Here is a 23007-nt window from a genome sequence, read left to right on the forward strand (position 1 = left end):
AGCTGATGAGTTGTGCCAACTTTTCTAGTTTTTAGTGCAATATGAATTTCCCTTAAGAAATCAGATATTCCTGGCTGGTATGACTCCATTGGTTGGAGCAAGTTAGATTCCCAGTCAGGGTACATATACAGGGCAGATGACAGTCAGGGCACAATTGGTTACAGGAGGCAACTGATTGATGTTTCTCCCCACCTCGCTCCCACCCCCTCCACCACCATCTCTAAAATAAAAATACAGCCCTAACCAGTTTGGCTCAGTGGATAGAGTGTCAGCCTGCAGACTGAAAGGTCCCAGGTTTGATTCCTATCAAGGGCATGTACCTTGGTTATGGGCACATCCCCAGTGGGAGGTATGCAGGAGACAGCTGATCAATGATTCTCTTTCATCAATGTTTCTAACTCTCTATCCCTCTCCTTTTCTCTCTGTAAAAAAATCAATAAGATATATTTAAATAAATAAATATAAAAAAGAAATCAGATAGTGTCATTGTCCTCCCAATTCAGTGATAATAAACCACAGCAGTTTGACTATAATGAATATGAATACAGTCACATAAGAGAGTTCTGAAAATTAGCACTAGATTTACTAAATAATACATTTTCTCATGTAATTTTTTTCATTATACTTAAGAAAGACCATGTCTTTGGGTTCTTACAATTTAACTTCTGAATTTAAATGTCAGAAATAAAACAGGATTGAGCTGAAAAACTTAGTTATATTATCTTAAAGCACCAACCCCATGAGAGGCAATAATTTGTAGATCAGGATGTTAACAGCAATACTGAAATTGCAGTGAACTCTCCAAGTAGAAGGAACCAAGCAAAAACAATTAAGAAACTGGGGAAGTCAGGGGGGGTGGGGGGAAGGCGGGGTGAAGGAGATATATGTACTACTATTTGTAATACCTTAAACTAGGGGTGTCGAACTCAATCAGAGAAGGGGCCAAAATCTAAAATCCAGCCTAAATCGCGGGCCGAATGGTTTACTGAACAGTCATAAACTGTCATTGTGATGGAAACGCAGCGGAGTGCAGTGATGACAGCGCGGTGCGGGCCACATTGCAAGGCCTGGCGGGATGAATTTGGCCCGCGGGCCTTGTGTTTGACACATGTGCCTTAAACAATAAACATTTTTTTTAAAAAAAAGGTAAAGCCCTAACCAGTTTGGCTCAGTGGATAGTCTCGGCCAGACTCAAGGGTCCCAGGTTCGATTCTAGTCAAGGGCATGTGCCTTGGTTGCAGGCACATACTCAGTTGGGAGTGTGCAGGAGGCAATTGATCGATGTTTCTCTGTCATCAATGTTTCTCTCTATCCCTCTCCCTTCCTCTCTGTAAAAAATCAATAAAATATATTTAAAAATTAAGTAAAATAAAATTTTTGAAATGTAAAAAAACAGTAACATACAAATAGCTGAATGAAGCTAAAGTTTATAAAACCATTGTAGAAGGGTAAGTTTGAAAGATAAAGTTCAAATGCAATGCTTTCTAAATTGGTGAAAAAGTATTTAGATTTAAGATACATGTTTAATCTTTTGGCTGTAAGCAATTTTCTTTGGGGGTGGGTGGGTAAGAGTTTTGGATCCTTCCTGAAATAAAAGCTATGTTTTTTAACACTCATGTAAAGTTAAACAGTAGATAATTATCGTCTTTCCCATTTTTCTTCAGTGTTTAATATCTAAAGACCTGGACATCCTTACACTTAAAGTTCTCTTTCCTGCCACTCTTACAATCTTATTTTCTAATATTGGACTTGTCATTACTCATATTGCCATTAAGTCACTGTCTGTGCCTGCTCCTTTCTGTTGAGATGCTTAACTATTCATTGTTCCCATCTCTTGATCTACACGTTGAGAACCTGAGAACAGCATAATGAAGAGAGGAAATTTTTTTGAAACCTCAAATAATATGTAACTTTTAAATATATATATTGATTTCAGAGAGGAAGGGTAAAGGGAAGAGAGATAGAAACATCAATGATGAGAGAGAATCATTGACCAGCTGCCTTCTGGATGTTCCACTCTGGGGATCCAACCTGCAATCTAGGTATGTGCCCTTGACCAGAATTGAACCTGGGACCCTTCAGTCCGCAGGTCAACACTCTATCCACTGAGCAAAACCAGCCAGGGCAAATAATATATAACTTAAGTGATTTTTTAAATATATATTTTATTTATTTTTTACAGAGAGAAAGGGAGAGAGATAGAGAGCTAGAAACATTGATCAGCCGTCTCCTGCACACCCCCCACTGGGGATGTGCCCATAACCAAGGTACATGTGTTTAACCGGAATCGAACCTTTCAGTCCTCAGGTTGACGCTCTATCCACTGAGCCAAACCTGTTTGGGCAACTTAACTGATTTTAAAAATGAAATAATCTGGCTGGTGTGGCTCAATTGATTGGAATGTCCTCCTGAATACCAAAAGGTTTTGGGTCCTATCCCTGGTTGGAGGGTGCCGATTAATGTTTCTCTCTCTCTCTCCCCCGTCTCTAAAGTTAATAAAATAAAATAAAAAACCTTAGGTGAGGACTTAAAAAATAAACATAAATTAAATTAAATAATCTGGAAATGAATTTTACTGATTTGAGCTTGTGGTGGAGAGTTTTTATCTCCACTACTTAGATCGATTCTTAAAAATAGCCCTGTTGCCTGGCCAGCATGGGACATGCATGAGGTAGCCAATCAATGATTCTCTCTCATCATTGATGTTTCCATCTCTCTCCTTCTTCCTTCCTCTCTGAAATCAATGAAAAAAATATATTTTTTAACTAAAAATAAATAAAAGTAGCCCTGAGAACAACCAAGATGGCAGCCTTGGTAAATACCTATACTTACTGCCTCTCACAACCAAATCAGAACTCCAACTAAAAGACAAAACAAATATCATCCAGAACCGTGGGAAAGCTGGTTGAGTTGAAGTTCTACAACTAGAAGGAAAGAAAAAAGTGCATTGAGACTGGTATGAGGTGTGGAGGTGCGGAAGTGTGGAGGTATGGAGGCAAAACTGGTTGGTAACTGGGTGCACTGTTGTTTTTTTCAATTGGGAGGGAGATAAAAGCTACTAATTGCTCTGAACTCCAATTACAGGCGAGACTCTGGGAACCAAGACTCATATGAGAAGAAACTGGACTGTCTGGCATCGAGCTGGAATGTGAGGGCAGCTTTCTCTCAGAGGTGCTTGCAGAGATCATTGTTCCTGTATGGGGCGCAGGACACGGAGACCCAGGGACCTCTCCAGGGAAGGGCTGATTGGCAGCCATTGCTGTTTGCTCCACCCTGGTGATTCCCTGAGATCCTGCCCCTCCCAGTTTACAACCCTACCCAAGCTGTGCGCAGTGGCTTTTGCATATGAATGGCCTGTCCTTTTCCAACCTAAAACCTAACCAACTGCAGCTGGGTCAGAGAGCTCCAAAGCTTCCAAAAGAAGGCCTACAGCCCTGCAGCAGCAGCCTGCATTGCTTCACAGCTGGGTATCATCTGGGCAAACCCCAAAACAAAGAGGAGGAATCTGCAGATCTCTCTATAGCTCCTGCTAGGTGGCTTCAGGCAGTGGCTGACTTTGCACCTCCTTGGAGATCAAAGAGCCAGTGTACCCAGTTGTCAGTGTGAGACCATACCAGATTATAACTCTTCACATCCATAAGCAACACACTCAGGGAGCAGACTCAGTAAGTGCCAAAGCCCCACTGAAGCAAGCCCTACCTCATAAGGATGTTTCTAGCACAGCAGTTCCCCCATTGTAGACACAGCTGATCCTCACAGCCAATTGGCCTGGAGGTCAATTCCTCCTAGTAATATGAACAACAATCAAGGCTTAACTACAACAAGACAGTGCACACAGCCCACAAAGGGGTGCACTGAGTGTCCACCTCAGGTAATTGGGGAGGCTGAGCCACTGGGCCCTATAGGGCACCTAGCACACAAGGCCACTCAATAAACACAGGAAAGCAGCAAAAATGTGTATACAAAGAAACATGTCACAATTAAAAGAAATGGAGGAAAGCAAAATACTGAATATAGCATTCAAAACCAAGGTTGTAAGGTTACTGAAGGTTCTTTTAGAAACCTCGAGAAATTAAGTGAAACCCTCAAGGATATAAAAAAGAACCAATCAGAAATTAAGCATACATTGACTGAAATAAAGAATAATATACAGAGATCCAACAGCAGACAAGAGGATCCCAAGAATAAAGTAAAAGATTTGAAATATGAAGAAGCAAAAAACACCCAAATGGAAAAGCAAAAAGGAAAAAGAATGCAAAAATATCAAGATAATGTAAGGAGCCTCTGAGACAACTTCAAGCACACCAACATCCGAATTACGGGGGTGCCAGAAGAAGAGAGAGCGCAAGATACTAAAAACCTAATTGAAGAAATAATGACTGAAAACTTCCCCTACCTGGTGAAAGAAATAGACTTACAAGTCCAGGAAGCATACAGAAACCCAAACAAGAGGAATCCAAAGAGGAACACACCAAGACACATCATAATTAAAATGCCAGGGCAAAAGAAAAAGTGAAAATCTTGAATGCAGCAAGAGAAAAACAGTTAGTTACCTACAAGGGAGTACCCATATGACTGTCAGCTGATTTCTCAACAGAAACTATGCAGGCCAGACATAAGTGGCAATAAATATTCAAAGTGATGAATAGCAAGAACCTACAACCAAGTGAACTCTACCCAGCAAAGCTATCATTTAGAATTAAAGGTAAAAAAAAAAAATAGAATTGAAGGTCAGATAAAAAGCTTCACAGATAAGAAAAAGCTAAAGGATTTCATCACCATCAAACCAGCATTATGTGAAATGCTGAAAGGTACTCTTTAAGAATAGGAAGAAGACAAAGGTAAAGATAAAAATTATGAACAACAAATACATATCTATCAACAAGTGAATCTAAAAATCAAGTGAATAAAAAATCTGATGAACAAAATAAGCTGGTGAATAGAATAGAACCAGGGGCATAGAAAGGGAGTGGACTAACAATTCTTGTGGGGTGGGGAGTGTGTATGGGAAGAAACTGGACAAAAATCTTAAACCTATGGATGAGGACATTTTGGTGAGGTAAGGGCAAAGGGTGGGGGTGGAAACTGGGTGGAGGGTAGCTATGGGGGGAAAAAAGAGGAACAACTGTAATAACCTGAACAATAAAGATTTATTTTAAAAATAATAAAATAAAAATAGACCTGCCTTGTCCAACTTTATATTCCACAAAAGACCTAACATAGTACTATGCCCACAGAAGGCATTCATTTACTGAACATATGTTCAGAAAGTGTTAGCATGCAACCCTCTCATTTTATTTAACAAATAACTGTCATGTAACATACCTGGACTGGTTCTTTAGACCAGTGTTTCCCAACCTTCTCTCATGATGAGAATCACCTGGTGGAGTTGTTAAAACACAGATTCCTGAATCCCAACTAAGAAGTGCTAAACTAGAATTTTTGAGAACATATAGGTAAAATTGCATACCTAACTTAGTGCTCTGTATATAAAATCTGTCTTAGAGCACTAGTTAAGTATACAATTTTACCTATATGTTCCCAAAAATTCTAGTTTAGCACTTCTTAGTTGGGATTCAGGAATCTGTGTTTTAACAACTCCACCAGGTGATTCTCATCATGAGAGAAGGTTGGGAAACACTGGTTTAGACCATCTATGCTTAGAAGACACTAGCCAAATAAACAATCTAGAAATACATGCAATAGAGTAAAATCATGATAAAACTATCATTTAAAACAAAACAGATCCATATTTACAATGCTTGGAATAAGACTCTGGAAACATTTGAGTCTGATTTAATGACTCTCTAGATGTACATGAAATTACACAAGTCTTCTGTTTCCTTTAATTCCCAGTTATAGCTTTAAAGTACACAAAAAGTTTAGAGGCATTGCTTTCAGATCCTGTATGACTTCTCTTGTGAATCTCTCATGGACTCCAGATCATTTTAATCAGAGCTGAAGTCCACGGAAGAATTTATTTTGGAAGGGGTTGGGAGGAGCTGGGGAATTCAGAATAATAATTAATAACCAATCATCAACAAAGTTAACTTTTAAAATAAATATATTTTTTATCAAGGAGACAAATTCTGCCAAAATGTTTTCAAAATGGAAAGAATCTCCCTAACAGGTTTGGCTCAGTAGATAGAGCATCAGCCCATAGAGTGACGGGTCCCAGGTTCAATTCCCGTCAAGGGTATGTACCTCAGTTGCAGGTACCTGCAGGAGGCAACCAATAATGTTTCTTTCTCTGTCTCTCCACCTTCCTTCCACTCTCTCTCTCTGGAAAAAAAAAAAAAAAAAAAAAAAAAAAAAAATCAATGGAAAAATATCCTCGGGCAAGGTTTAACAACAACAAACACACACACAAAAAATAAACCGGAAAGAATAACCTTGAATGGAGAAAGGAATAAGAGAATTACAAAATCTAGGAGAAAACATGTTAAAAATGACTTTGATCCTGACAAGATAAGCTCAGTTGGTTAGAGCAGCGTTTTTCAACCGCTGTTCCGCGGCACACTAGATGTTGCCTGGTGTGCCATAGGTGCAGACAAGACAAGAATTTTATAATTTTTCACTATTTTGTTTACTTAATATTTCATAATAAAGTAATTATAAAATACTTTCTTTGTGTTTATTTGATTCCTATTCAAGAGAATTACTTTATATATATAGTCAATATAGGCACAGAGTTAAATTTTTTAACATTTTCTAATGGTGGTGTGCCTCGTGATTTTTTTCATGAAACAAGTGTGCCTTTGCCCAAAAAAGGTTGAAAAACCCTGGGTTAGAACATCTTCCTGATACATCAAATTTAGGATTTGATCCCAGTCAGGAAACATACAAGAAGCAACCAATGAATGCAGAAATACATGGAACAACAAGTTGATCTCTCCCTCTCTCTCTCTCTCTCTCTCTCTCTCTCTCTCTCTCTCTCTCTCTCTCTCTCTTCTCCTCCCACCCTCTCTCTCTTTCTTTCTTCCTCTTTAAAATCAATAAATTAAAAATTAAGGAATAAACCTTTCTTTAAAAAATGACTTTACGTTGAACAAATCACCTGTACCACCACCACTAAAGGCTTACTAAGATCTCCAATTGGCTCTTCTTTTTTTAAAATATTTATTGATTAGAGAGAAAAACATTGATTTGTTGTTCCACTTATTTATGCATTCATAGGTTCTTTTAAAAATATTTTTATTGATTTCAGAGAGGAAGGGAGATGCTGATAGAAACATCGATGAGAATCATTGGTTGGATGCCTCCTACACACCCCACACTGGGGATGGAGCCAGCAACCCTGGCATGTGTCCTGACCAGAATCTAACCCTGATCTCATAGTTCATAGGTGGATGCTCAACTACTGAGCCATACAGGCCGAGCCTTTGGTTGATTCTTGCATGTACCTTGACTGGGGATCAAACTAGTATCAGGACCAGGCACCAACCAACTGATCCACAAGGCCAGCCCTTCTTCTAAGATAAACAATATGTAGTTTATTTGGAGTAAATTGTTTCTGTGACTTTTTAAATATATTTTTATTGATTTCAAGGGAGAGTGAGGAGAGAAACATCAATGATGAGAGAATCAATGGTGGCCGCCTCCTACACGCCCCCTACTGGGGGGATGGAGCCCACAACCTGGGCATGTGCCCTGACCAGAATGGAACCTGGGACCTTTCAGTCCGCAGGCTGACTGCTCTATCCTCTGAGCCAAACCGGCCAGGGCATGTTCCTGTGACTTTTGCTGACTGGGCTTGCATGGTTTGGCTTGAAGGATTGAGGGTTCCAAGAAAAAGATCCGGAGACGTGGTCTGCACGGTTGCTTAGATTTCAGGAGGTCGATGGCTAATCTTCCCAGCGTCAGGGATTTCGAACTTGGGAACCACACGAGGAACCATTAGAGTCAAGCATGTCAGATCTCTGGACCTTAACTTCCCCATCTGTAAAATGGGGCAGACGACCACTCCTTTCAGGGGGGGAAGAACATAGGATTATAACCCGAGCCCCCCGCCAAACGTGAAAGCAGCCATCTAGTTAGTGCTAAGTGGGAGGTGGCGCCGAGAGGAGCGAGCGCAGGGCAATTGGCAGGAAGTGCTGTGGGGCTGGGAGGGGAGATAGCTGGCGGAGGCGGGAATGTGAAAGCCGAGCTCTAACTGCGGAGTTTGTTCCGGAGCTCAGGGGGGGGCGGGGCGAAGCTGGGGTGAAGGGGTTAGTAGTCAGTAGACCGGCGAGAAGAGCTCCCTCCCCCTCGAGAGGAGAGGGCTGGGAGCGGGGGAGGCTCGGGGGCGGCGGCTGAGGAACGTGGGGGAGGGGAGAGCGGCCGCGCGCTGAAGGGGCGGGAACCGCCGCCCCCCGCACGCATGCGCGCGCCGGCCCCTCCCGCTCCCGCTCCCGGGCGCCGGACCACGCACTCCGCACCGACGGCGCGGACGTTAGCGGAGGCGGAGCCTGGCGGCCCTCCTCGACCCACTGGGACCGAGTCCCGCCGCGCGCGCCCCTCGAAGCGGCGGGTTGCCACTTGTTCCTTCAGGGGGGCGGTGTACGAAGCAGGAACCGGGAACACGTTTCTCTCCGGGCTCTCGGCGTTCCCCTCCCCCACGGAGGAGAGGGAGGGCCTGGGCGTGTCCGGAAGAGTCCGCTCCGGGTTTTCCCGCCCACTTTAACTCTGAGCGCTCCGACCGCGCGGCGCCGCACTCCCGGGCGCGCCCGAGCCCTCCGCCGCACTCGTTTCACCTCCCCCACTCCGCTCTCTCCCCGCCGATGGGGAGCGGGAGCCCGCGCCTCCGTCCCCGAGCTCCGCGGGCCGCGCCGCCACGCTTTGGCTCCTCAGGACTCCGCCGGAGGCGGCCGCTGCCGTCTGCAGAGCTCAGCGGAGGCCGCTCTGAGGGACTACTTGACGTCTCCGTGCGCTCGGTGGTGCGGCCGCGCTCGGAGCTCTTCCTGGAAACTCCCGCCTCGGGGAGCCAGGGGAGGCCGGGAGGGAGGGAGGGGGGGGGGCGGTGGCGTACGCCCCCCTTCCCGGGGGAGGGCTCCGCGCCCCCGCCCTTTTCCCGGTGAGGGGGGGAGGGAACGGGCGCGGAAACGGGGAGGGGGGATTGTGGGTTCCCGCCCCACCCCCCGCTTGGGGAACAACGGGCTCCCGCTGCTGCCCCCTGCCGCCCGCAGGCCCCCGCGTTCCGCGCCCCAGCCCGGCCCCAAGAGGGGCGTCAGGGGCGCTGCCGCCGCCGGGGCCGTGGGAAACAGGGCCGAAACTTAGAGCAACTGACTAGTTTCCTGTCAGAAAACTTCCAGTTACTTGAGAGAAACCCGTGGGTCCCGCCGGAGTTGGCCGTATTTCACTGCAGCCTGGTGACCTCCCTTCTGCTTTAAAACAACGGGGATCATTTGGGGGGGGGAAGGGGGGGGAAGGTTGATAAAACCTAGAGCCACACCACGTTGTACCGCTGACTCAAAGGAAATTAAACAAAATACTGGTTGTGAGGGATTTTAAAGGGGCCACTTACAGAAGGAGCTTGGGTTTTTCAAGTTAAGGCGTTTTTCCTCTCCGCATGTACACAAAGATTGAAGTCATGAGTTTATTACAGCAGTAAACTGACGAGTTCGTGGCTTAAAAAAACCTTGCTGAGCTTTTTAAAAATATATGTTTAACATAACTTTCAATGTTGTCACTTCATTTATTTTTATTTTATTTAAAATTCTCACCCGAGGATTTTTTCTTTTCTTTTAATCGATCTTCAGAGAGAGGAAAGGCGAGAGAAACATCTATTGGTTGTCTCCTAACCCGGAACCTTTGACCGGAATCGAACTGGGACCCTTTGGTCCGCAGGCCCACGCTCTATTCACTAAGCCAGACCTGCTAGGGCAAACCTTGGTGAACTTTTAGAAGTTCTGAATCCGGGGTGGGGAGCGCGAATTGAAAGATCCTGAAAAATTAAAATAGCAGCTACATTTCAACATTCCCCAGGTTTTGCAATATTAAACTGTGAGGGTTCGTACCAAATTTTATGGCAAGAATTCTTACTGCCAAAATTACAAATTTCTCAAAATGAGAGGGGTGTTCAAATTGCTGCCAGACTCCATAAGCAGACACTAACATCACTGCTATAATTACACCTTATTATCTCCCTTGCAGCTTTATTTGATTCGCTGCCGGATAAAATCTTTAATCTGGAGTATCACTAGCTGGCTGTTTTCTGGGATTGAACAATCACTCACCTCCCATGCCTCAGATCGTCCAATGCTTCTTTAGCTATAGAAGGAATTATCCCTTATTCCGGTGTTCACAGTCCATCTCTTCCTAAAATGCAACTCAATCATTGAGGTTATTTTCACCCCAGCTTCTCTAGGGACTAAGAAATGAAGAAGATGAAAACAAACTTATCAGAATTACAAGAAAATTTTCTCCTTTGAAGAAAAGGATTTAGGCCAAGAAACCGAATTTGTTGTTTCATCCGAGCCCCCCTACAGGGATTTAGCATAGTGGGTTGAATGCAGTTAAAGCAGCTTAATTATTTTCTTTGTTCTGGGGCTCTTTGCATTTATTTAGTATTGTATTTTAACACAATTTGACACAACCTAAACTAATTTCTTCTGTTAGTGTAGAGTCTACACTATAGACCATACAACATTAACCAAACATAAGTTTATGTGGAATCTTTGACATGTTGTAGAATTCTGTACTAAATTGCTTTATGACCAACAACCAAAAAAGTGGTATTGGGGTTTTTGGAGGGTGTAGGAAGTCATGTTTTTACTTTTTTAAAATCCAGAGATTTAAAAAGATTGGCCATTGTAGACCACTTAGTCCTTTTGATAGGTTTTGTAACTCTACAGCCCTCACTAGTAGCCACATTTACTCATTTTGCCCAAAAGCTTTTTATTTTTCCCTCAATAGGGAGAAAAATATCTCATCTCCCCATAGATTCTAATTTTTCTAACCTTTACTCTCCCTCTTAAATAACAATTTTACCCCGTCTCTCACCAGCCCCAGATTGAGGAGCATTCATTCACAAATGACTCTTTTTTTTTTTTTTTAAGAAATAATCAGTATTTATTTATTTTATTATTTTATATATATATATTTTATTGATTTTGTACAGAGAGGAAGGGAGAGAGATAGAAAGCTAGAAACATCGATGAGAGAGAGTCATCGATCAGCTGCCTCTTGCACACCCCCTACTAGGGATATGCCCGCAACCAAGGTACATGCCCTTGACCGGAATCGAACCCAGGACCTTTCAGTCCCCAAGCCGACACTCTATCCATTGAGCCAAACCGATCTCGGCCCACAAATGACTCTTGATCCTCCTGAATGTTTGCTTCCTTATAAAGCCAAAAGTTCAGTACTGTGGCTCAGTGAATTAAGTATTGTAAAGATGTAGGCAGAAAACCTAAGTCCCTAGGAGAAATAATCTTTTCCTCTATTCTAACCTTTAAATTCTCTTCCAACACACAAGAATAATAATATCTGTCCTTTACTATGTGTGAGCCAGGCACTATTCTAAGTTCTTGATATGAATTAATTCCTCACGACTGGCCTAAGATGTGGTACAATTGTTGCCACTATTTTATAGATGAAGAAAATGAGGCATAGGAGTTAAGTAACTAGCACAAGATCACCCAGACTGGAACCCATAGAACTAGGATTTTGAAACTAGGCTGCTTCCATTTTGCTCCTTATCCAGGCTGGTTATCAGTGAAGAGTCACCGTTAATTCACCACCTTTTACATTTAAGATGTCCCCTATATGAACAAGTCCTGGGCCATGTTTTCCCCTCTGGAACTTCAGTAAAATGAAATTTGTTGAGATTTGCTTAGGAAAAGCATTCTCAAATTAGATTATTGGAAGCCAGCCTCAAACTGTCAGCATATGCATTGTAAATGCTAACCAGGACAGACAACATCCAACCTCACCAGATTCAAAATATGCCTACCTCACATTGTAAAGAAGCAAGATGATTAGAAAGAGATTTGGATTCTCTGACATTGAACTAGATAGAAACCAGGAGTCGAAGTGGGAATAAAAGTGTTGGAAGCCAAGAGAAAAATAAATGTAATATATGTGCCCATAGATCAGTACTACTCCACAAAAAATGGTGATCAAGGTCATGCAGAAGAGCATGTGGGTATGTTATGACAGAAGTAGAAAAGGAACTTACGTAAACATGAAAACCATGGTGCTGGGTACCAGGTTGGTAAACTCCCACCTCCCTCCCTGCCCAATACAGAGTTTTAGTTTAATTAAATACAATTTTAGGCTGGATTAATAGAAATACAGCATCTGTAACAAAAAGAAAGAGTTCCACTTCATTTTGCTAGACCACATCTAAGTAACATGTTCACTTTCATTTATTTTTGTTGATTTCAGAGAGGAAGGAGGAGAGAGAAATAACAATGAGAGAGAATCTTTGACTGGCTGCCTCCTGCACGCCCCACACTAGGAATTGAGCCCACAACCCAGGCATGTACCCTGACCGGAAATCGAAATGGGACCTCCTGGTTCATAGGTCAACACTCACTCAAGCACTGAGCCACACTGGCCAGGCACATGTTCACTTTTAGAGAGATATAATTAAGAGCAACCAACCAAGATAGGAGACTTGAAACCCTGGCTTATAAGAAATAATTTAAAAAGTCATGAGTGATCTAAGGGCCATCTTGAAATACTTGAAAGGCTATTGTGTAAAAAAATAGATTTGTCCTGAGAGGCTCCCCAAAACTGAAGATTACTAGCTTCAGAGATACACATTTTAGCTTAGAACATGGAAGACATATAAATATGAAATACTGTCTTAAATGTAACATCACTAGAAGCATTCAAAATGCATATGGTGGACTATATAATGTTTAAGATATCTTTCATCCTTGTTCTGCCATTCATTCACTTGGACACTGTGAAAAGGGGGAAAACACTGTAACCTTCATTAGGTTGTTGAAAAGCAAGCACTCACTAAAAGTCAGCTGATAATAACATCCTGAAGTTCTAAGATTTGGTATTTCTATATCTAAGCCTTGTATTTATAGATAACGTTTTTTTGTCATTGTCAATATTATCCTGAAATACCGTGTTTCCCCGAAAATAAGACATCCTCCGAAAATAAGACCTACTTACAGGTTTCCTTCTGAGTGAAATATAAGGCATCCCCCCGAAAATAAGGCCCCCCTAGGCTAAACATGAGAGATTTGGTCCACCGATTCTGAAAGAAATGGAGTCACAAGAAATTCACCAGGAAATTCAGGAATTGGATTGTTATGATGATGTTCCAGAAGATGATGACATGATTGTCCTTGAATAAATGAGTAAATTCTTGATACTGTAGGATTCAGTTTGTCTGGTTTGTGTTGACAACTACCGTACTACCGTACCGTATACAGGTAATTTCCTTTATTTTCATTTAACAATAAATGTGTACCGTATTCTTCTTCATGGAAAAATAAGACATCCCCTGAAAATAAGACCTAGCGCATCTTTGGGAGCAAAAATTAATATAAGACACTGTCTTAGTTTTGGAGAAATAGGGTAGTGGCTTGGGTATCACTTGGCACCCTTAGGATATCCTAGTGTAACTAAAATTTAAGTGGCATCCAGAGAGCAATATTGTGAATCATATACTACTAGGATCTTAAAAATTGAATTGTAGCCGAAACTGGTTTGGCTCAGTGGTAGAGCGTCGGTCTGCAGACTGAAAGGTCCCGGGTTCGATTCCGGTCAAGGGCATGTGCCTTGGTTGCGGGCACATCCCCGATACGGGGTGTGCAAGAGGCAACTGGTAGATGTTTCTCTCTCATTGACGTTTCTAGCTCTCTCTCTCCCTTCCTCTCTGTAAAAAAACAAACAAACAAACAAAAAACAACCAATAAAAATATATATATTTAAAAAAATTTTTTGAATTGTAGCACCATATTGCAATTCCAGAGGCAAACAACATGGTAAGATACTAGTAATGTAGGGTGACCATAGAAAGGGTAGAGAATAAAATCTGGCAGACTGAGAAAACTCAAGTAGCACAGCTTTGTGTTGAAATTTTAAAAGCAATAGTAGAGGAAGTCTTATATTTCACATGAAATATTCAGATGAGATGGCTCATCTTAAGCAAAAGCCCATGGAACCAACTGGTTAAAGTTGGGTACAGAGACAAAAACAAACCAATCAGTGATCTAGCTAACTGCTCACCTGGGAAACTAGTTCTGCAAAGATAATGCTATTTTCTGGGAAATAAGGCTGACTGCAGCAGCATCTTTAAACAAAACAAAACAAAACAAAAAAGCATGCATGACTGTTAAAAGGGACAATGAAATTGTCTTAATCCTGCTTACTTTTTCCAACCCAAAAGGGAAAATAGGAGGCAGTCTGACTGTAGAATAGAACAAACTTGGGACTAGAATCCCAACTCTGCCTCTACGAGCCAAAGTTTTCCCATCTGTGGGACGGAAATAACATCCACCTCATTACATTGTTGTGATGATTATATGTTATTTGATAGTTGGCTATTCAGCTGTTAAGCAGTAAAAAAAAGTTTTTTGATCTGTTTTGTAGTTTTCGTTTGGCGTTCGTTGAAAAATGGAAAATCAAAAGGAACATTTTCGTCATATTTTGCTTTTTTATTTCCGCAAAGGGAAAAACGCATCGCAAGCTCATAAAAAGTTATGTGCTGTTTATGGTGACGAAGCCTTAAAAGAACGGCAGTGTCAAAATTGGTTTGCCAAATTTCGTTCTGGTGATTTTTCACTCAAAGATGAAAAACGCTCTGGTCGTCCAGTTGAAGTTGATGACGCCCTAATCAAAGCAATAATCAATTCGGACTGTCACAGTACAACACGTGAGATTGCAGAGAAGCTTCATGTATCACATACATGCATTGAAAATCACTTAAAACAACTTGGCTATGTTCAAAAACTCGATACATGGGTTCCTCACGAACTGAAAGAATCACAGTTAACGCAACGCATTAGCAGCTGCGATTTGCTAAATATACTAGAGGCCAGATGCACCGAATTCATGCAAGAGTAGGCTTTCCCCTTGCTGGCACTGGCTTTCCTCTGGCACCTGGGACTCTGGCTTCCCTCGCAGCCCCAGCTTGGTCTGGAAGGTCGTCCAGAAGGAAGTCTGGAAGGACATCTGGTCTAATTCGCATATTGTGGTTTTATTAATATAGATGTTATATGTAAAATATACTTAGGACAGTGCCTAAAGCCTAATATCAGAATTATGTTTCATTGTGGAAGGGGGAAGAAAGTGTGGCCATATTAGTGTTTATGATAGAGATTCTGCCATATAGACATAGTGACATTATACAAAGAATGGAGAGCCAAGACCATCATACAACCCTCCCATCTTTGGTCACTAAAAGGCCTAAAGCTTAGAACTTCAGTAACTTAAAGGAGAAAGCCAGCTGAAATGGAATTGCAAGTGTCCTTGCTCCAAATGCAAGGTAAATTATTTCCCTTCTCTCTTCTTTGGTCCTGTTTTTCTCTTCATGCTTTAATCATTTTGACACCAAGCTGTACAAAAGTAATTTAAAATTAACATGTCTGACACTTGGTAGCGAGCAGAACCTGATTCTAAACCCTACCCCCTCTCCAGGGAAGCCAAACGCCTTCTTTGATTGGCTACTGGTCCTGCAGCAGCTGATGAAGGGCCCAGGAAAATATACCCAACAATTAATTTGCTAATTTAGTTTTCTGTTTAATTCAAAACCAGAAAATCCTCAATCACCCAGGAACTTGGCTTTCTGGCTAGAGCATTGGCTTCTAAAACTTCCTGTTCAATAATGAGCAAAGAAACATAAGAGAGGGAGAAAGCTTACCTGCCTCGGTAAATACCATACCTCTGTCCCCCTTTGTCCTCAATATGGTTTTCTATAGGATCACAATTCAGAAGTCTTTTTACCAGGAGAATTCAGAGCAACACATTCATTCCCAATGTAGGTAAACTGTTTCTTGAGTTAGGGGAAATTTCCAATATATGTTTAGGATTTAGAAAACTACCTTGGGGTTACAGATCAAGCCAGATGGGTTGCTAGCATTAGAAATAAGCATTGGTCTGGCTAAGTGGTTGAGCATCGACCTATGAACAAGGAGGTCAAAGTTCGATTCCTGGTCAGGGCACAGGCCCAGGTTGTGGGCTTGATCCCCAGTCAGGGGGTGCAGGGGCAGCTGATCAATCATTCTCTCATCATTGATGTGTCTATCTCTCTCTTCCTCTCCCTTTCCCTTCCTCTCTGAAATCAGTAAAAAATATATATAAAGAAGTAAGTGTTGCTTTAAATTGTAAAGCAAGTTTCAGGTTCTCTTGGAACTTTTCTGCTGATTTCAAAAGGAAGAGGCAAAGGGAATTTGTATCACAGATGAAAAAGATTTGTATTAGAGAATTGGGTGAGATGAAAAACACAGGTGTCTTTCCACAGGTCCATCAGCTAGCTTTCCTTCCTGGAGAGTCTCAGAATTAAGAGGAAGTAGACTTAACCTTCATGTGTGCACCAGATCCCATACACTTGTTGCCACTCACAGAGGATTTTACTCAGTTGATGGTTTAATTTTACTCCTTATTTTCCCACCTCAGGCAAGTTAAACTCTCTGCCTAACTTCTCAGAGTCTATAATCTGGCCTAACCCTACCTATCAACCCATTTCTTAATCTTTATCAAAGTGTACATTCTAGTTTGACCAGATTCAATATTCTGAGAACATGCTTCTATGCTCCTGCCTCTAAATTTTTGTTCATTTCCCTACTGATTTTCCCCCATGTGCTCCTCTTTCTATTATATTTTTATTTAAGAGAATAAGGGAGAGGGAGAGAGAGAGAGAGAGAAACATCAATGAATGAAGAGAAACACTGATTGGCTGCATCCTGCACACCCCACACTAGGGATCGAGCCCACAACCCAGACATGTGCCCTGACCGAAAATCAAACTGTGACCTCCTGGTTCATAGGTCGACACTCAATCACTGAGCATACCTGCAGGGGTCCTCTCTCCTTTATTCAAATCTTATTTGAACCTCAAGGCCCACCAAGATCTTATTTACTCCACTCAATCTTCTCCTCTTCTGTCTTTGCATTGGTAACATTTGTATAATGTACCACATGTTGACCACTGTGATGAAACTAACTATAAGGTTTTTAAAGTCAAGGTCTATATCATATACAATACTATGAAGGTATCTCTCCCAGGTTTTCTCCCAGCCTAGCCATTCATGATAATCATCAAGTCCCTTTTTATAAACACGGATTATTAAGTTGTACCCTACCCAAGATTCTGTTTTGTTAGATCTAAAATGGGAGCCAGGGCCCAGCTGGGGTAGCTCAATGGTTGAGCTTGGATCTATAAACCAGGAAGTCAGAGTTTAATTCCCATTAGGGCACACACCCAGGTTGCAGGCTCAATCCCCAGTAGGGGGCAGGCAGAAAACAGTGGATCAATAATTCTCATCATTTATGTTTCTATTTCTCCTCCCTTCCTCTTTGAAATAAGTAAAAATATGTTAAAATAATAAGAAGAAGCTGAGATCGGTTTGGCTCAATGGATAGAGCATCGGCTTGGGGACTGAGGGACCCGGGTTCAATTCCGGTCAAGGGCATGTACCTTGGCTGCGGGCATATCCCCAGTAGGGGGTGTGCAAGAGGCAGCTGATCGATGACTCTCTCTCATCGATGTTTCTAGCTCTCTAGCTCTCTCCCTTCCTCTCTGTACAAATAAAAATAAATAAATAAATAAAGCAGATTGCTTTTTTTAAAAAAAAAGAAGAAGAAGAAGGGAGCTAGGAATCTGTTTTGTTTTGTTTGTTTTTTTTCTCAATCACTGCATAAGAATCACTCAACTTGAGTAAAAATGTTTGGGTGTAATCTACAATATATATATGTGTGTGTGTGTTTATTTATATTACATGATGACCTAATCAATGGATCCCCCCCCCCCCCAAGTCTATACCTCTGGGTACAAATTGGGAGGCTTACATTCTGTGATACCAGTTTGGTATGTTAGGAATCCACATCTCTTCCTCCTCAAGAATTCTTTGAAATTACAATTGCAAAGAGGTCAGTTTGGTAGAATTGATGGAATTGTAGCTGATTAGAAACACAGATCCTCCTTTATCAGTTGCAATCCATAGTATTTATATAGTGATACTTACGGGCAGGGGAATTTGGTGTGGGGAAAAAAAGGTCATATTCTGCCCCAGGCACAACTGTAAAATGAATCTTTCTGATCAGTCCTTCTAAATCCAACTCAAGTGTTAAATGTTGAAGGATTAAGCTGTGATCCCCTCATGGGGTATTTGTGTTTCAGAGGGAATCCTCTGTAAGTGAGAGGAGAGGATTATTTTAATGACTCCCAAACTTATTTGACAGAACCCAAGATTTGGGAGAGCATTCTCTTAAGAAGGTGACCCCCTTGATGTCATTCTGCTCCTATCATCTTCAATAAAGTAAACAGTGACCATAACAGTTTCCAATCATTGCCCTAGCCGGTTTGGATTGGTGGTTACAACATCAGCCCTCAAACTGAAGGGTCATGGGTTTGATTCCAGTCAAGGGCACATACCCTTGGTTGCAGGATCTATTCCTGCCACTCCTCCCCCGCATGGGGCACATGCGAAAGGCAACCAATCGATGTGTCTCTCCACATCAATGTTTCTCTTGTCTCTACCTCTCCCTTTCACTCTCAATAAAAAATTAATGGCAAAAATATCCTCAGGTGAGGATTAACAACAACAAAAAATTTCCAAACATTAATCTCAGAGTTGAGAGAACAGGACCTTTTCAATTTAAGTGTAGAATACGGTATTGGTCTGCTGTGGCTGGTATTAAAAGGCACATCTGCATGCCCAAAGTCCCATCACTGTTAGTTTTTTTCATATTCTTATATTCAAAGAGAAAACTCCATGATGTGTTCTTTTATTCATTTCACACATATTTACTGAGTGCCTATTATATCCCAAGTACTATCCCTGAGGGGATTGGGCTGAATCTGGCTCTCTGACATCCCCTGAGGGGTCCTGGGTTGTGAGAGGATGCAGGCCATGCCGAGGGACCCCACTGGTGCACAAACCTATGCACTGGGCCTCTAGTGAACAGATAAAATTCATGGAGGTTACATTATAGTGGAGGACAGCAGTGGTGAAGGGGTAAGATAGAAACAAATAATTATATAACATATTAAATAATAAATGCTGTGGAGAAAAAATAAGCAGAGAATAGAAATGAATGGCAAGGTTTAAGTTTTATTTAATTATTATTTTAAATATATATTTTTTATTGATTTCAGAGAGGAAGGGAGAGTGAGAGAGATAGAAACATCAGTAATGAGAGAGAATAATTGATCAATTGCCTCCTACACATCCCACACTGGGGATTGAGCCTGAAACCTGGGCATGGTTGCCTGTGCCAGAAATCAAACCATGACCTCCTGGTTCATAGGTCACCACTCAACCACTGAGCCATGCTGGCTGGACATGGAAAGGTTTAAATTTGATAAGGTATCATTAAAAACCTGAAGGAGCGAAGAAGCAAGCCATGTGGATAATTAGGAAAAGAGAATTCCTGATAATCTTTCAGATTAAGAGTAAAACAGTATGGTGTTTCCTCAAAAATTTAAAAATGGAACTGCCATTTGACCCAGTAATACCACTTCTAGGAATATATCCCAAGAAAAAAGAAACACCAATCAGAAAGGATATATGCACCCTATGTTCATAGCAGCACAATTTACAATAGTTAAGATTTGGAAACAGCCTAAATGCTCATCAGCAGATGAGTGGATTACAAACTATGATACAGCTACCCAATGGAATACTACGCTGCAATAAAAAAGAAGGAATTCTTACCATTTGAAGCAGCATGGATAGAACTGGAGAGCATTATGCTAAGTGAAATAAGCCAGTCAGTGAAAGAAAAATACCACTGATCTCACTCATTTATGGATAATAAAGAACATTATAACATGATGAATAAAAAGATAGATACAGCCAAAACTGGTTTGGCTCAGTGGTAGAGAGTCGGTCTGCAGACTGAAAGGTCCCAGTTTGATTCCAGTCAAGGGCATGTACATTGGTTATGGGCACATCCCCGGTAGGGGGTGTGCAAGAGACAGCTGGTCGATGTTTCTCTCTCATCGATGTTTCTAGCTCTCTATCTCTCTCCCTTCCTCTCTGTAAAAAATCAATAAAATATATTTAAAAAAAGAAAAGAAAAAAAAAAAAGATAGATACAGAGGCAGAGAAGCTTCGAACAGACTGCCAAATTACAGCGAGAAGGTTGGGGAGGGTTGTGGGGGAGGTAAGAGATCAACCAAAGGACTTGTATGCATGCATATAAGTATAATCAATGGGTGCAAGACACTGGGGGGGTTGATGATTGCAAGTGCGGGGGGAGGGGGAGAAGGAGGGATAGGGGAGGTTGGGGAAAGGTCAATGGGGGGAAAAAAGACATATGTATTACTATTTGTAATACTTTAAACAATAAAATATAATTAAAAAAGAGTAAGGACTTACAAATTCTAACCTAACTTGAGTGCTTTTGCTCTTTACAAGTTACTCAACTTCCCCTTTACAAATTACTCAATCCTCAAAACAATAAAGTCTTCTAAAGCTTAGTTGAAAATTTCATATTGAAAAGTATATCTTATCCCCCTCCCCCCAAAAGTCAAATAGTACTCATGGAAGTCTACCACAAAAACAAACAAAATTTCTTTCAATTTTCAGCTAACAGATTCGCATTTATGTTAATTACTTTAACTAGACATTGGATTTTATTTTAGTTATTATTATTATTAACTATTTTTATTTTTTAAAATATATTTTATTGATTTTACACAGAAAGGAATTGAGAGGGATAGAGAGTTAGAAACGTCGATGGGAGAGAAACATCTACCAGCTGCCTCTTGCACACCCCCCACTGGGGATGTGTCCGCAACCAAGGTACGTGCCCTTGACCGAAATCAAATCCTGGACCTTTCAGTCCACAGGCTGATGCTCTATCCACTGAACCAAACCGGTTTTGGCATTATTAACTATTTTTAATGATAGTAATAATCATGCTTCCTACTTTTTTTAAAAAATATATATATATATTTTTTTATATTTTTTACAGAGAGGAACAGAGAGGGATAGAAAGTTAGAAACATCGATGAGAGAGAATCATTGATCAGCTGCCTCCTGCACACGCCCTACTGGGGATGTGCCCGCAACCAAGGTACATGCCCTTGACTGGAATTGAACCTGGGACCTTTCAGTCCGCAGGCCGACACTCTATCCACTGAGCCAAACCAGTTTATGCTTCCTACTTTTTGAGCACTTACCAGCCTAGTCTCTACTAGAGAATTTATTTATTTATTTATTTATTTATTTAACAACAGATATTTAGCCCAGCTGGCATGGCTCAGTGGTTAAGCATTGACTCATGAACCAGGAGGCTATGGTTCAATTCCCAGTCAGGGCAAATACCCACATTGCAGGCTAAAGCCCCAGTAGGGGGCCTGCAGGAGGCAGCCAGTTGATGATTCTATCTCATTATTGATGTTTCTACCTCTCTCTCCCTCTCCCTTTCCCTCTGTGAAATGAGTAAAAATAAATATTTTTAAAAATAAACAAAAGATATTTATTTTCTCATAGTTCTAGAGGCTGTATTTTGTTTTTTAATTAAATTTATTAGCCCTGACTAGGTGGCTCTATGGGTTAGAACATCATCCCGATACACCAAGGTGGTGTGTTCAATACCCAGTCAGGGCACATGTAAGAATCAACCAATGAATGCATAAATAAGTGATACAACAAATCTCTCTCTCACACCCTTCCTTTCTCTCTCTCTCTCTTTTTTTTTTTTTTTTTTTCATCTTTTAAAAAGATTTTATTAAAGATCCTTATAGAACATCCAGACTCCAGATCCAGCTGCCAAGGAGACCCTGTTATGCTGTGGGTACTGGCTGGGGCATGGCGGGCGGCTCTGGCTTCCCACCCTTCTGTTCCGAGATGGGGGTGGTGGGCAGTATCTCATCTTTGGGTTCCACAATGCTCACATGGTCAGGCAGAGGCTTCTTAGGACCTATCTTACCACTTGGGTCCCAAGGAAGCATGATCTTCACTTTGATGCCCAGCACACCTTGCCTGAGCAGCACATGGCGCACCGCAGTGTCAACATAGTAGTTAACAGGGTCCCCACTGTGGATCATCAGACCATCAACAAACTTCATGGATTTAGCGCTCTGTCCTCGGAGTTTCCCAGACACCACAACCTCACAGCCTTTGGCGCCACTCTCCATGATGAACCGAAGCACACCATAGCAGGCCCTCCGCACAGCAAGGCCCCCTAGGAGTTTGTAACGCAGAGACTCCGCTTGGGCAATGGCACACAGACCTCTTGTGGCCACCTTTTCAGCATAAAGCTCTACACTGCCCTCAGGGAAGCCGAACCTCTTCTGAACCACAGCAGTCAATTCCCGGATGCACCGGCCCTTCTCACCAAGAACATTCTGTGTCCTGGTGGCCAGAATAATAATTTCTGTCCTGTTTGGTGTAACTCGGACCTCAACCCCGGAGTAGCCATCTTCAGCCAGCTCCCGGGTGAGAAACTCGTTCAGTTCGGCTTTGAAGATGCCATCAGCAACAAACTTCCTCTTCTTGGAAATTTGCACCGCCATCTTGCCGCCGTGCGTTGCCGCAGAGAAAGCCCTTCCTTTCTCTCTTGAAAATCAGTTTAGCCTGGCCAGTGTGGCTCAGTGGTTGAGCATTGACCCATGACCCAGCAGGTCAAAGTTCAATTCCCATTCAGGGCACATGTCAAGTAGAAGGCCTGCAGGAGGTAGCTAATAGATGATTCTCATTATTGATGTGTCTACCCCTCTCTCCCTTTCCCTTCCTCTCTCTGAAATGAATAAAAACATATTTTTAAAAATATTTTAAGATTATTTGGTGTTTTTTTTTAATGAAAAATAGTTTATTTCACTTGGCTCTCAAAGCAAACGGAAATCTGCAAGAGTAGTCTTTTTTTTTTAATATATATTTTATTGATTTTTCA

The 23007-nt window shown here is 41.7% G+C and overlaps 1 protein-coding gene across 1 annotated transcript; it reads right to left on the bottom strand.

Moving 5' to 3' along the window:
- Positions 1 to 21824: 21824 nt before the first annotated feature.
- Positions 21825 to 22663, bottom strand: LOC118722593 (40S ribosomal protein S3-like). Its single transcript, XM_036444264.2, has one exon. The coding sequence runs from the start codon at positions 22628 to 22630 to the stop codon at positions 21899 to 21901; it is 732 nt and encodes a 243-aa protein (XP_036300157.1). The 5' UTR covers positions 22631 to 22663; the 3' UTR covers positions 21825 to 21898.
- Positions 22664 to 23007: the final 344 nt, after the last annotated feature.

Source organism: Pipistrellus kuhlii, unplaced genomic scaffold, assembly GCF_014108245.1.
Source record: "Pipistrellus kuhlii isolate mPipKuh1 unplaced genomic scaffold, mPipKuh1.p scaffold_m20_p_2, whole genome shotgun sequence".
NCBI classification, from domain to species: Eukaryota; Metazoa; Chordata; class Mammalia; order Chiroptera; family Vespertilionidae; genus Pipistrellus; species Pipistrellus kuhlii.

Excerpts from the sequence above, each read along its gene's own strand:
- LOC118722593 (XM_036444264.2), bottom strand. The coding sequence starts at position 22,630 with ATGGCGGTGCAAATTTCCAAGAAGAGGAAGTTTGTTGCTGATGGCATC.